Source organism: Pelobates fuscus, chromosome 7, assembly GCF_036172605.1.
Source record: "Pelobates fuscus isolate aPelFus1 chromosome 7, aPelFus1.pri, whole genome shotgun sequence".
In the NCBI taxonomy this organism is placed as follows: Eukaryota; Metazoa; Chordata; class Amphibia; order Anura; family Pelobatidae; genus Pelobates; species Pelobates fuscus.
This window is the reverse complement of record NC_086323.1, coordinates 25,680,227-25,693,994: the sequence shown is the minus strand read 5'-3', so window position 1 is coordinate 25,693,994 and position 13,768 is coordinate 25,680,227. Positions and strand designations below refer to the sequence as shown.

Here is a 13,768-nt window from a genome sequence, read left to right as displayed (position 1 = left end):
GTTCCACGGAACACCAATTGGGAAACGCTGCTTCAAGGGAACACTCCAAACCTCATAACCACTACAGCCCTGTGTAGTGAGTGCCCCGGCGGCTCCCAATTGTAAGTAGTCAAACAGTTTTACAAATTTTTGACTTTGTACCTGGGGTCTGCTCACTTAGAGTTGGAAGCTCTTCCTCAGCTGTACGCTCTCAGCCAATGAGCGGTCTGTAGTGGAAGTAGGGCGCGGAGCCCAACGGACCTTGGGTAGAAAATCAAACCATTCCAAAACTGTTTGACTACTTCCAATGGAAGGTGCCAAGGCACTCCTGGCACCATAATCACTACAGAGTGTGCTGGAGTGTTTCTGGAGTGTGTGCTGGAGTGTGCTGGAGTGTTTCTTTTAATGTGTACAGGAGATTTGAGGCCATGCTGCATGGTACCAATTAATCAAATGTGTCTGCATTTCCCACTCTAACTGTTGTTTCTGTACACAGGAGTACGGGCTGACACAGCTGCAGGATGGGGCCACAGCACACAGTTTCCGAGCCTTGCTCTGTACCCTACTTCTTCTGTGTTATCACACCTTCCTGAGCTTTGTGCTGGGTGAGTGACGCATTCATGGTCTTACTGCCCCCTACAGGGGAGATTTGTTTCTGCAGCCATTTTCTGGGTCCAGATGGCTGCTGTGGGTATTTTGTGTCAATATATCATCTTATTTGTCTCTCGGTTTTTTCACTCTGCTTTCAGGAACCGGAAGAGGAAATATTGAAGAGGCTGAAAATTTGCTTCAGCCATATTTGAGCCGTTACCCAAAGGTACAGGTTGCTAATTATTTAATTGTTACCTTTATTTTGTTGTTCTGTATATAACTCATCAAGGGCTATCTTTAATGTATTTCATGGTTAGTCTGTGACTGCACTGCTATCATCCCATGGCTATACCCTATTCATACAGGGAGTGCAGAATTATTAGGCAAGTTGTATTTTTGAGGATTAATTTTATTATTGAACAACAACCATGTTCTCAATGAACCCAAAAAACTCATTAATATCAAAGCTGAATATTTTTGGAAGTAGTTTTTAGTTTGTTTTTAGTTATAGCTATTTTAGGGGGATATCTGTGTGTGCAGGTGACTATTACTGTCCATAATTATTAGGCAACTTAACAAAAAACAAATATATACCCATTTCAATTATTTATTTTTACCAGTGAAACCAATATAGCATCTCAACATTCACAAATATACATTTCTGACATTCAAAAACATAACAAAAACAAATCAGTGACCAATATAGCCACCTTTCTTTGCAAGGACACTCAAAAGCCTGCCATCCATGGATTCTGTCAGTGTTTTGATCTGTTCACCATCAACATTGCGTGCAGCAGCAACCACAGCCTCCCAGACACTGTTCAGAGAGGTGTACTGTTTTCCCTCCTTGTAAATCTCACATTTGATGATGGACCACAGGTTCTCAATGGGGTTCAGATCAGGTGAACAAGGAGGCCATGTCATTAGATTTCTTTTATACCCTTTTATACCCTTTCTTGCCAGCCACGCTGTGGAGTACTTGGACGCGTGTGATGGAGCATTGTCCTGCATGAAAATCATGTTTTTCTTGAAGGATGCAGACTTCTTCCTGTACCACTGCTTGAAGAAGGTGTCTTCCAGAAACTGGCAGTAGGACTGGGAGTTGAGCTTGACTCCATCCTCAACCCGAAAAGGCCCCACAAGCTCATCTTTGATGATACCAGCCCAAACCAGTACTCCACCTCCACCTTGCTGGCGTCCTAGTCGGACTGGAGCTCTCTGCCCTTTACCAATCCAGCCACGGGCCCATCCATCTGGCCCATCAAGACTCACTCTCATTTCATCAGTCCATAAAACCTTAGAAAAATCAGTCTTGAGATATTTCTTGGCCCAGTCTTGACGTTTCAGCTTGTGTGTCTTGTTCAGTGGTGGTCGTCTTTCAGCCTTTCTTACCTTGGCCATGTCTCTGAGTATTGCACACCTTGTGCTTTTGGGCACTCCAGTGATGTTGCAGCTCTAAAATATGGCCAAACTGGTGGCAAGTGGCATCTTGGCAGCTGCACGCTTGACTTTTCTCAGTTCATGGGCAGTTATTTTGCGCCTTGGTTTTTCCACACGCTTCTTGCGACCCTGTTGACTATTTTGAATGAAACGCTTGATTGTTCGATGATCACGCTTCAGAAGCTTTGCAATTAGACCACACCCCTTCTCATTACAGAGATGCACATCACCTAATATGCTTAATTGGTAGTAGGCTTTTGAGCCTATACAGCTTGGAGTAAGACAACATGCATAAAGAGGATGATGTGGTCAAAATACTCATTTGCCTAATAATTCTGCAGTCCCTGTATACAGCTATCATCCCATGGCCATATCCTATTCATATACAGCTGTCATCCTATGGGTATATCCAATTCATATACAGCTATCATCCCATGGCCATATCCTATTCATATACGGCTATCATCCTATGGCCATATCCTATTCATATACGGCTATCATCCTATGGCTATATCCTATTCATATACAGCTGTCATCCTATGGGTATATCCAATTCATATACAGCTATCATCCCATGGCCATATCCTATTCATATACGGCTATCATCCTATGGCCATATCCTATTCATATACGGCTATCATCCTATGGCTATATCCTATACATATACAGCTATCATCCTATGGCTATATCCTATTCATATACAGCTATCATCCTATGGGCATATCCAATTCATATACAGCTATCATCCTATGGCTATATCCTATACATACACAGATATCATCCTATGGCTATATCCTATACATATAATGCTATCAACCTATGGCTATATCCTATACATATACAGCTATCATCCCATGGCCATATCCTATTCATATACGGCTATCATTCTATTGCTATATCCTATTCATATACAGCTATCATCCTATGGCTATATCCTATACATATACAGCTATCATCCTATGGCTATATCCTATTCATATACAGATATCATCCTATGGCTATATCCTATACATATACAGCTATCATCCTATGGCTATATCCTATACATATACAGCTATCAACCTATGGCTATATCCTATACATATACAGCTATCAACCTATGGCTATATCCTATACATATACAGCTATCAACCTATGTCTATATCCTATTCATATACAGCTATCAACCTATGGGTATATCCAATTCATATACAGCTATCATCCTATGGCTATATCCTATTCATATACAGCTATCAACCTATGGCTATATCCTATACATACACAGATATCATCCTATGGCTATATCATATTCATATACAGATATCATCCTATGGCTATATCCTATTCATATACGTCTATCATCCTATGGCTATATCCTATACATATAATGCTATCAACCTATGGCTATATCCTATACATATACAGCTATCATCCCATGGCCATATCCTATTCATATACGGCTATCATCCTATGGCTATACCCTATTCATATACAGCTATCAACCTATGGCTATATCCTATTCATATACAGCTATCAACCTATGGCTATATCCTATTCATATACAGCTATCAACCTATGGCTATATCCTATTCATATACAGCTATCATCCCATGGCCATATCCTATTCATATACAGCTGTCATCCTATGGCTATATCCTATTCATATACAGCTATCATCCCATGGCTTGATCCTATTCATGTCCTGTTATCATCCAATGGCTTTATCCTATTCCTGTCCTGTTTCCCTATGACTTTATCCTATTCCTGTCCTGCTATCATCCTATGGATATATCCTATCCCTGTCCTGTTACCCTATGGCTATATCTTATTCCTGTCCTGCTGTTACCCTATGGCTATATCTTATTCCTGTCCTGCTGTCATCCTATGGCTATATCCTATTCCTGTCCTGTTACCCTATGGCTATATCTTATTCCTGTCCTGTTACCCTATGGCTATATCTTATTCCTGTCCTGTTACCCTATGGCTATATCCTATTCCTGTCCTGTTACCCTATGGCTATATCTTATTCCTGTCCTGTTACCCTATGGCTATATCTTATTCCTGTCCTGTTACCCTATGGCTATATCCTGTTCGTGTCCTTTTATTACCCTATATCTTATTGCTGGCTTGTTTACATTTCACAAACATGTTACTGATATATCTCCCTACATTAGCGGATACATATTATATCCTGTGATTGTTTTACTGCTTCACTTCTTCATACCATATATTACATTATTACTTTATTAATTCATCCATTCAATAGTCCAATAGGTGGCATAATATATTGTTACGATAAATGCGAAGAAGAGTTTGCCTTTATTTTGTATTTCCTATAATTATTGCTGAATAATAAGGAGAATTATTTTATTTTTTTTAAATCTCCATTTAATCAATATATATATCTCCAATCTTTGCTGTTTTACCAGACCTTGTGTCCCCATTAAAGTTAGATCATTTCTGTAAAACCTGTATGCAGCAGTTACGAGGGTCACGTGATATCACATGACCACATTCTGTGGCTGATTGTAGTAACGATGAGGAACTAAAGATTACACGGATATCTATGGGCGCCACTGTGTCCACATCGCTCTAGCTGTAATCAGACACACTCAGCTCCATGACATATCGATACAACAACACTCTGCAACTCCCACTACGGGATGTAAATACAACTGTACAATGTTACCTGTTCTAAACTGGCTCGGGAAGCGCACTTGAATCTGTATCTAACCATATTGTCTTTGTATAATGCTACTTTATTGTATTCTTACATTATGTGGTTGGTGAGGGCCTGCGAGCTCTAAACTCGCTGCATTCACTTGATAATAAAAATTGATTATCAAAAAAAAAAAAAAAGATTACACGGAAACTACAAAGGGGAACTTGGAAAATGTAACAAAGAACTAGGATGGAGTATGGAAAACTGAATATATAGGTTAATAAGAGGGTGACGTATTAACTAGTATCACTGTACAGAGCAGATACCGGTATTTTATTGCTACATATAATAAAACCTAGTCTAGCATGGCGCATTTCTGAGAGTTTTTTTTTTTTTTTTTTTGTTTTTTTAATAAAAGGACTAATATTAATTTATTGAAAGTTCCGTCACCATGAGCATAATTTCTGTTCATTAAACACAAAAACGGCACTGAGCAACTTGGTAAATTACCGACTGAACAGTTATAATGGAAACTTCGAAAGTAAAACTAAAACTTCAGATCTAAATGATCATCATTGATAAGATAATCCCCCATCACCCACAAATACACCCCCATCATGAACAACTACCAAACCATAAATACCCCTGCGTCCTTCAAAGTCCTATTGCCTCACACAGCCATAGTCTACCCCCTCCTCCTTCTGCAGTCTACCATCAAATTAAAACAATATAGTGTGATGGACTGATAGAGGACTGATAGAGGATGTGATTTACATCTTAATTAGCCCTGCTATGTATGTGGGTTTCTGGCAGCATAATGCATGTAAGATGTTTTAGACTTCCATTGTATAGTACTGCCGAGTATGTTGTAGCGAGATCTACATAACCTTTGCTTGCTAGAACAGGCTGTCAGACTAACATCTGGAGATTAAAGACTCCTGAGAACAACATACAAGACTAAAACCACTGTCTAAAATAAAGGTTTGGGGAACACTGATACAAGTTACTAATGGTTGTTTTGGTGAAATAGAGCCTCCAGTGGTTAGTATGGATAATTGCAGTCTACCGAGACAAAGCAAACATGGAAAATCCTATATATCTGAGCTGAAATAATGTTAATAAAGATGGTCTATGTAGCATCTGCTTGTATAGGAAATAAAATTACCCCAAACTTAAAGTTACAGTACACAACCACAATTTAGAGAATTAATTAATTCAATGAGATCCTGTGGAATTCCTAGTGTAATTAATTTACTTAATTCTAGACTAAAGTAGTACCCCAGGAATGTGTTTACTTACTCTAACCGCAGGCGGTTCCCTTATTTACCGCTATAATGTCTTAAAGCATAGAACTTAGTAGGGCTAACCATACAGATATCTTAGCCATAATTTTATATAGTTAGTAAGAGATCCTCTATTTAACATATATAAATAATTGAGAATACAATATAAAATAAGGATTGTCTTGGAAGCAATAGATTTGTCTTTTAGATATTTATTATATAAAAATATAAATATAGACATATCAAATCCATTATAGCAGAGTTTATAAGATTAAACTAAATGCTTGCAAATATCATTAATAGGTTAACATACCCTTCTGAACATGTCATCATGTCAGCCTCTCAGTCATTTTAAGATGGAGCCGCGTCTGTCTCCAAGTCTCTCCTCTGTCTCTTAACATTTTAAAAAGTGCACCTATTTATACCTTAGGTGTCGTCATTTTAGGGTTACCGTAGTTCATATATGAAAAAGTAATACTTCTTTTACTTTATTCATTTTAGGACCTCCCTTAATTTGGCAAACATACAAGGCCATAACTAAAGGGTGTACACGTCATGGACATTTTCCTGACTTAGTTCAAGATGGCATCTTAAACTCTGAATAGCTTATCTGTTGTTTATACTAAGACGTAAGTGCACAGTCGTGGGAGATTCCCGGATTTGGGGAAGTTCCATTAACTTGGGGTTACCACAGTATATTGAAGCTTGTTTATGCATTATTGTTATTGTAATTCGTCTGGGACAAAATGGCGCAAACATATTATGCACTAAGGTTATTGCTTAAAGAAACATCTATGAAAAACAATATGTTCCGGGGGCGGGGCCGTACCGCCGAGCTGGACGGTTGCAAGTCTGAGCAGCTCCTGTAACCAACTGAAATATACTCTCTAAAAACCATGTCTTACCACCCAAAAATTGACCGACAGCGCAGATACCCAGAGATGAGAGACTGCGGGACCCGGGGAGAGGCTGGCTCATCGAGCTTCAGTCCCCTGGGGGAGAAAAACACGCTGCCCCAAATGGGGCCTTCTCCTGCGGTGAGTGGGGCGGACCGGCCGCTGCACCACGGAACCCAGCTGAGGGTACAGACCGGCGCAGACCAGGCCCCGTTCCCCCCCCCCCCCTTTGGACCGGTGGGGGTGATCCCGGTCCTCGCCCTGTGGCCCTGACTGTGACACTGCAATTGAGGCCGGAGAGCCCAGCCGCCGCACCTAAAATGGCGGGCGCCATGTGCGCAGATGGCAAAGGGAAGACCTGCTCCCAGCTCGCGCTCACAGCCACCAAGGCGGCTTATGCCTTCCGCTCAAGCCGCACGGAGAGACGGCGAAACCAGCGCGACTCAAGTGCGCAGGAGACAACAGCTGCACTGAGCGGATGTCACACAAAGAAGCGTACATACTCACCTGAAGTGACTTCGCAAACCGTCAAGAAAGACACCTCTGCTGGAAGACCGACCCGGCAATCACCTACAATGCAGCCTGCATCAGGACGGACTGGTAAGTGGCAGCATTCCGCGGAACACACCCAGCTCCCGACGACCAAGAGAGGCAAGCCCACTAAAGTACAGCGGCAACACTGGGAAATCCAGCGAGATCTACAAAATAATCCACGGACAAACTTTGCTCTGAAGCCTGCTCGGAAGGACACTCACCCCCTGCAAACAAGACACAGCAGAGCAGGCATCGGATAAAAAACAGGACTGCCCCTATCTGAAAAGCCTTGAGCCCGCCAGGATGCCGACTTCTTCCCACTGAGGCGGCTTGGGAAACTGATCAACCAGGGTGACAACCTTGTTAGATTCTTTGGTTTATATAAGATGTCCTAACTAGAACTAGCTTAACTTGCAGTTACTTACTATGCAACAAGTCTAAATACAACATTAAGCATGTTTAATCTTTTATGTCAGTCTCATAACAACTTAGCTAGATAATTCAGCGAAGATACACACAGCACTGAGACCGACTTAGCTACGAAAACTTTAACTGTTGTGTCACTAAACTATTAATAACATACTACCTAGGATTATCACACTTGCATAGCTACATAACTCACTAAGTCTTTAATGATAGGATGCAGGTGCATGTTTTCCCCCTTTTGTCACTCCTCTGATTTCTACCTTCTGACATGTCCTTCCTAGTAACTATCTAAGCGAGAACCTAAACTGTTATATATTGACTTTATTAATATAAAAATGTGCCTATTTAGCAAACGCCATGACGAATAATGCAAATGTAAACCAATCTACCCTGATGTCGCTGTTGTGGCGCACCAGGGCTACCTGTTAACTCTGTGCACAATAAAATAAAGAATTGAAAAAAAAACCAATATGTTCCATTTCGAACACCTTGTCAATTTGCAATATCTCTTAAAGACAAAGTACACAGTTTAAGAAATACAACATTTCATTCTAAAACTTGTAATATTTGCATTTGCCCATAACACTTCTATAATTGACGTTCTCCTATTTTAATGAATGCAGATGACTGGTTTATTCAGAACATAATAAACCGGACATGATGATAAATGTTACATTTACTATTTTTTATGTTATATTGCTTTAAGAAGTGTTCCATTCCCAGCTACAATCAATGTAACTCTCATGGCAATCAGTCAAAACCGCAGATGCATTGGCGAATTATACCCTTGTTTTAATATTGTTGGATAAGCATTCCAAATGATTTCAAATTTTTGGGTGCACTTCTAAAAGTATTTTTCAATGTATTAACATATAAAAAAATATCAAATATTTCAGAATTCAAATATTTAGCATAATATTAAACCATTTGGAAAGCTTCTCCAACAATATTAAATCGAGGCCTATGGTGATGTATCCACAGAAGGCACCATTCAAGTCTATGGGAATTTTTGTAGACAAATCAATTTGAATTTTTTTCTAACTGTATTGAATCGTTTGGAAGGCATATTAAATTGAGGCCTACATCGCCCAATCACGGCCACACACAACATATATAATTATACATTGGATCAGTCAGCTGCTAGGTAGATTGTTTCTAATTTATTTTCCTATAAATGTAATGGGAGCTCTGTTGTTGCTAGAATATGGAAGGAATTTGTCGCCAAATTTAGACACCTACTAACAATTTGTTAAGTAAATAAACCCTGTGAGTGATGGACAGAGAGGCTGAATGTGAAAATAAAAGTAAAGACAGTAGATCGATTTAAGGGAAAATAGAAATGTAATTATTTGTCATTAAGTATCAATACAAATCGTGTACAATGAAATCTGTGCATCTAATTCCAGGGAGCCATATTTCTGTTTTTTGCTGGACGTATTGAAGAGATTAAAGGCAACATTGACACAGTAAGTTACTTTAGCAACCTCTGTCTTCCCAGCTTTGTTGGATTGCAAATATCATCATGCAACAAACAGCAATAAAACTATGTGACCCTCCGTACTCTGATACCATTTAATAATTAGACCTTTCATGGTCGGTAGAATGTCACTCGCTGTCCATCCGGATATCGGTAAATAATGCGTGTTTGCCCGTTTTAGGCCATCAAACGGTTTGAAGAGTGCTGTGAGGCCCAGCAGAACTGGAAGCAGTTCCATCACATGTGCTATTGGCAGCTAATGTGGTGCTTTACGTACAAGCAGCAGTGGAAGATGGCGTATTTCTATGCTGACCTCCTGTGCAAAGAAAGCTCCTGGTCAAAGGTATGACAATGGCTGCTAGTAAGCAATTCTCTGTCTATCACAGAGATCCCACGGAAATCACACACTAATACTTATACAGACTGCCTATTCCTTATTAATGACCATTGCGCATTACTGTGAGTTTTATTTCTGTGGAGCTTAGTGACGCACTCACACTGCGCATTACAGTGAGTTTTATTGCTGTGAATCTCTGTGATGCACTCACACTGCACATTACTGTGAGTTTTATAGCTGTGAATCTCTGTGATGCACTCACACTGCACACTGCAATTTAAACAATACTGTGAGTTTTATTGCTGTGGATCTCTGTGACGCGCTCACACTGCGCATTACAGTGAGTTTTATTGCTGTGAATCTCTGTGATGCACTCACACTGCACATTACTGTGAGTTTTATTGCTGTGGATCTCTGTGACGCACTCACACTGCACATTACTGTGAGTTTTATTACTGCAGATATCTGTGATGCACTCACACTGCACATTACTGTGAGTTTTATTGCTGTGAATCTCTGCGATGCACTCACACTGCACATTACTGCAAGTTTTATTGCTGTGAATCTCTGCAATGCACTCACACTGCACATTACTGTGAGTTTTATTGCTGCGAATCTCTGCGATGCACTCACACTGCACATTACGGTGAGTTTTATTGCTGCGAATCTCTGCGATGCACTCACACTGCACATTACTGTGAGTTTTATTGCTGTGAATCTCTGCGATGCACTCACACTGCACATTACGGTGAGTTTTATTGCTGCGAATCTCTGTGATCACTCAGACACTGCACATTACGGTGTTTTATTGCTGCGAATCTCTGCGATGCACTCACACTGCACATTACTGTGAGTTTTATTGCTGTGAATCTCTGCAATGCACTCACACTGCACATTACTGTGAGTTTTATTACTGCAGATATCTGTGATGCACTCACACTGCACATTACTGTGAGTTTTATTGCTGTGAATCTCTGCGATGCACTCACACTGCACATTACTGTGAGTTTTATTGCTGTGAATCTCTGTGATGCACTCACACCGCACATTACTGTGAGTTTTATTGCTGCGCATCTCTGCGATGCACTCACACTGCACATTACTGTGAGTTTTATTGCTGTGAATCTCTGTGATGCACTCACACCGCACATTACTGTGAGTTTTATTGCTGTGAATCTCTGCGATGCACTCACACTGCACATTACTGTGAGTTTTATTGCTGCGAATCTCTGTGATCACTCAGACACTGCACATTACGGTGTTTTATTGCTGCGAATCTCTGCGATGCACTCACACTGCACATTACTGTGAGTTTTATTGCTGTGAATCTCTGCGATGCACTCACACTGCACATTACTGTGAGTTGTATTGCTGCGAATCTCTGCAATGCACTCACACTGCACATTACTGTGAGTTTTATTACTGCAGATATCTGTGATGCACTCACACTGCACATTACTGTGAGTTTTATTGCTGTGAATCTCTGCGATGCACTCACACTGCACATTACTGTGAGTTTTATTGCTGTGAATCTCTGCGATGCACTCACACTGCACATTACGGTGTTTTATTGCTGCGAATCTCTGCGATGCACTCACACTGCACATTACTGTGAGTTTTATTGCTGTGAATCTCTGCGATGCACTCACACTGCACATTACTGTGAGTTGTATTGCTGCGAATCTCTGCAATGCACTCACACTGCACATTACTGTGAGTTTTATTACTGCAGATATCTGTGATGCACTCACACTGCACATTACTGTGAGTTTTATTGCTGTGAATCTCTGCGATGCACTCACACTGCACATTACTGTGAGTTTTATTGCTGTGAATCTCTGCGATGCACTCACACTGCACATTACTGTGAGTTTTATTGCTGTGAATCTCTGTGATGCACTCACACCGCACATTACTGTGAGTTTTATTGCTGTGAATCTCTGTGATGCACTCACACCGCACATTACTGTGAGTTTTATTGCTGTGAATCTCTGCGATGCACTCACACTGCACATTACTGTGAGTTTTATTGCTGCGCATCTCTGCGATGCACTCACACTGCACATTACTGTGAGTTTTATTGCTGCGCATCTCTGCGATGCACTCACACTGCACATTACTGTGAGTTTTATTGCTGTGAATCTCTGCGATGCACTCAGACACTGCACATTACGGTGAGTTTTATTGCTGCGAATCTCTGTGATCACTCAGACACTGCACATTACGGTGTTTTATTGCTGCGAATCTCTGCGATGCACTCACACTGCACATTACTGTGAGTTTTATTGCTGTGAATCTCTGCGATGCACTCACACTGCACATTACTGTGAGTTTTATTACTGCAGATATCTGTGATGCATTCACACTGCACATTACTGTGAGTTTTATTGCTGTGAATCTCTGCGATGCACTCACACTGCAGATTGCGGTGAGTTTTATTGCTGCGAATCTCTGCGATGCACTGACAAATTGCACCTTTACTGTGTAACATTTATGTAGAGCTCTGTGATAACATTATATTCCGCAGATACAGTGAGTGCTTTTACTGTGGAGCTCTGTGCTACACTGATATACACCATATATTACAGTGAGTGTAATTGCTGTGGAGCCCTGTTATACTCACTGCACTTTAATAACTCACAGATCTCACAGCAATGAAACTCAAAGGGATATGCAGTAAATGAAGGTGTCCCTGAGCTTCATAACAATGCACACTGCAAATTCCTTTATTGGTATAAGACTCAATGATACTCATACACACTGCACATCATGTGATTCTTTTGTATTGCTGTGGAGCTCTGTGATCCATTCACACACATTGTACACACTGGTTTTTACTGCTGTGGAGCTCTGTAATGCATTCACACACATTGCATACACTGATTTTTATTTCTGTAGAGCACTTGCACACACTCATACACATTGCACATTATTATGAGCTTTATGTGATAAACTCATACACTGTGTTTCATAAAACAAACCTCAATAGTACAACCAATATGATCCAAGTTTGTGCTCAAGGTTTGACAAAGACCCAAGTGGGTTGACACACTGCAGGGCCCATCTATGCTGTTAAAACAAATGGTTTGCTACCACAGGTCGCTATTATAGAGTTTACTGTTTATTGACAAATTCAGGAACTGTATACTGTATGGTTATATTGGAATAATAGCTATCCTGCATCTCTATTTAAAATATCATTGCGATTTACAATAGTTTTGTTTTAATTCGATATGAATGCCACAAAACTGCTGGGTGCACTCTTCATGCACAACATAGAGCATTTGTATATGTCCCACAGCAACACTGTATTCTTCTGTAATCTGTTTACAGGCCACGTATACTTACATGAAGGCATCCTACCTCAGCATGTTTGACAAGCAGGACTGCAAACCATTCGGAGATGATGAAGTTAAACTCTTCAGGTATGTGTAAATGATTCTTAAAGCTCTGTCGAATCCGTGTATATGTATGTATGAACTAACATAGGCCATGCACAAGTGTGCTCACATCAGCCGTGCCGTGTGGACATGCGGCCATGAAAACTCACCCTCTTGCACCTTAGAGACTTCCTAACGAGGGCTGAGGGGGCTTGGAGAGGCTGAAGACACAAGGTCGGCTGTTTTTCGTTATACCCCCAATAAATGCATGCATATTTTTACTGGCAGGTATATCTACTAAATTGTTAAATAAAAAATTCCTATAGGAGTGTTCTATAAACTAATCCCTGCTACATATTGTCTCACTCCCTTGTACAATGGGCACATTAACAAAATGTAGGGACTGAACAACGCTGCCGAAAGTTTTGGTACTTTTATAAATAATTGTAATAATAAATATATTTTTATATATTTGTTTTGTTGTGACTTTCCTTGCAGTATTGCTTTATTACGTTATATTTGTGCAATGGAAATAAAATACAACATTTCAAAACCATTTAATATTTCTCGTCATTTTATTTTTGTAAACATATATTGCTATTTAAATTAAAAAAATTAAAAATTGAAATATAATATGCGCCCAAGTACATAGACTCATGCAGCATCTCCTTCTAAAACCATGAGCATTCTTATCACGGCAGTCACTCTGTGCTGCTGTAACGGTCTACACTTTTTTGAGAAGGTGGAACATTAATGCATGAATTCCCTTGAGCTCGCTCTGATA

General features: G+C 40.2%; 1 protein-coding gene across 2 annotated transcripts in view; it reads left to right on the top strand.

Moving 5' to 3' along the window:
- The window catches only part of TTC39A (tetratricopeptide repeat domain 39A), a 78,175-nt gene that overhangs the window by 46,457 nt on the left and 17,950 nt on the right, over nucleotides 1-13,768 (top strand). For both annotated transcript variants that reach the window (XM_063427805.1, XM_063427806.1), the window contains exons 9-13: nucleotides 476-584; nucleotides 729-796; nucleotides 9,197-9,256; nucleotides 9,449-9,610; nucleotides 12,938-13,029. In XM_063427805.1, the coding sequence (XP_063283875.1) occupies nucleotides 476-584; nucleotides 729-796; nucleotides 9,197-9,256; nucleotides 9,449-9,610; nucleotides 12,938-13,029 (491 nt within the window). The remainder of the gene's footprint in view (nucleotides 1-475; nucleotides 585-728; nucleotides 797-9,196; nucleotides 9,257-9,448; nucleotides 9,611-12,937; nucleotides 13,030-13,768) is intronic.